Below are 1922 nucleotides of genomic sequence, written 5' to 3' on the forward strand. Positions count from 1 at the left end.
GTGCTGTGGCAGATGGTGTGTCCCTGAGGAGCAACATTGGTTGGCTTCATCTCTGCAATTGCAGCCTGAGTCTGTGGCTTTTACCTAACCAGCCCTCAGCTGGGGACAGTGCAGGGATGGGAGCAGATGATGCTCAATAGCACAAAATCATTTATTATTACGTTCTGCTGTCTGGTCTGTAACCATGAGAAAATTGTGTAACTGCTCCCTGGGCCTGGCATGGGTGTCCCCTCAGTAGCATATCTGGTGAGTGATGTGTGGCCCCTCTTCATCATACTCGTCCCTTTGGATCCACCACATCTGGAAGTTCTTGAGGGAGGTGAGGATGGGCATCCCTATCCACACTGAGTACCTCCGCAGTGGTGTGGCAGCCACCTTGACCTCGGTGTTGGGGGGCAGGCTTCAGAGGAGCTTGCTGCAAAACCTCCTCTCCAGCCCCTCAAAGAGAGAGGACTCTCCACACAGGATTCTTCTGTACATTGTTGACCTGATTTCTTCTGGAAGCTGGTCAAGGCTTCTCTGGGCCATCCCATGGATGCCCACATAGGAAATACCCCACTTTGGTAGAGGGTTGAAGAGCACTTATGGGCATTGAAACCTCTCCTTGCTGAGGCTGATGGTCTGGCCATCAGGCAGGGGAAAATCCAGGGTGCAGCTGACTGGCAGGACCTGGCACTTGCTGTCGAAGTTGGGAGTAATGTGGCAGCACTTGTGCTTAATGTCTTCCACTATATGGGCAGTCTTGTTGCTGAGCATGTACCCCACATCCCCCAAAAGTGTCATCATGTACCAGGAGAGGCATGACCCCACCAGATCCATCCTGTCAGTGGTATGTGCCAAGCTGTAGCCCTCACGGGCTGGCATGGCATGGCTGACAGCCTCACCTACATCCAACACCAGACTGGTTCTGCCATGGGTGTAGGTGGAGAGGACAGGCTGGTGGGCAATGAAAAGGCCAGGGGAGCCCAGTGACTTGAACACCACCTCCACCTTCTTCTCTCAGTGGGTCGTGAGGCTGAGCAGGGGCTCGGTGATGAGCAGCACATACTCCTCGGAGGAGACCTGAAGCTCATGTTTGAACAGATGTTGCCATGGGGTTTTGGCTGCTTCCGAATTTATGATGATGCAGTTCTGCATTGACTCAATAATTTCAGTGTCAGGGTAAAGCAAGACTTCCTCTCCAATTAAAACCTTGGACCTGTCATCTTCTAACCCTTGGGGCCATGCCACTGGGGCAGCCCACCAGGGTGTTGATTTTGGCTATGGGTATCTGTTGTCCAGAAAACCCTGATTTACAGCTCCTCATGCCTGTATCAATCACCACCGCTCCTGTTCTTAACTCCTGTTCCTTGCTTGAGGAGGAGCTGGAGGTGTTAGAGGACATGGTACTTACAGACCCCAGGCCTGAGTGGTCCTGGTGACATTCAGGAAGTGCAAACATCAGGGGGTGAGTCCCTGCTCCTAGATCGTCCTGGTCCCTGGTTTGGGGAGCCCCATCCCATGGTTCCTTCAGAGCTAGGCAGCAGTACACTCCCCCCCGGGGAAACCCAGCTCAGCTGTGGCTCTCCCTGCCCTGAGTGGGTTTGGGCCGACTAGTCAACAAAGGGAGTTGTGACATCAGCTGGATCTGAGGTGGTGGTAGCAGGTGTCCCCTGGCTACCGTGTGTCCTGGTGTCTCATCAGACCCACCCTGCCTGGCCTCTGGTCTGCCCAGAAAATGGCAGAGATCTGCCTTACTGTGGGAGGTCCTGAGCAAATAGCCCACCTCCCTGCCCGCTTTTACAAACACAATTGAATTGCTCTGCCTTCATCCTGTGAAGCCCCCCTGTCCCTGCAGGCGGGCGTTTTCTCCCAGTGATGTGGTGCCTTCCCCAAAATGCTGGAGGGAGTTGAGACTGCTGCTGCTTAGCCTGGCACCTTCT

General features: G+C 54.2%; 1 protein-coding gene across 1 annotated transcript; it reads right to left on the reverse strand.

Moving 5' to 3' along the window:
- Positions 1-231: 231 nt before the first annotated feature.
- Positions 232-1441, reverse strand: LOC104260940 (actin-like protein 9). The gene is given in 2 exon segments (XM_059831643.1): positions 232-1224; positions 1226-1441. Coding segments are annotated over 2 exon segments (1209 nt in total).
- Between the last annotated feature and the right edge of the window lie 481 nt (positions 1442-1922).

The sequence above is a fragment of the Gavia stellata genome, chromosome 32 (assembly GCF_030936135.1).
Source record: "Gavia stellata isolate bGavSte3 chromosome 32, bGavSte3.hap2, whole genome shotgun sequence".
Taxonomy (NCBI): Eukaryota; Metazoa; Chordata; class Aves; order Gaviiformes; family Gaviidae; genus Gavia; species Gavia stellata.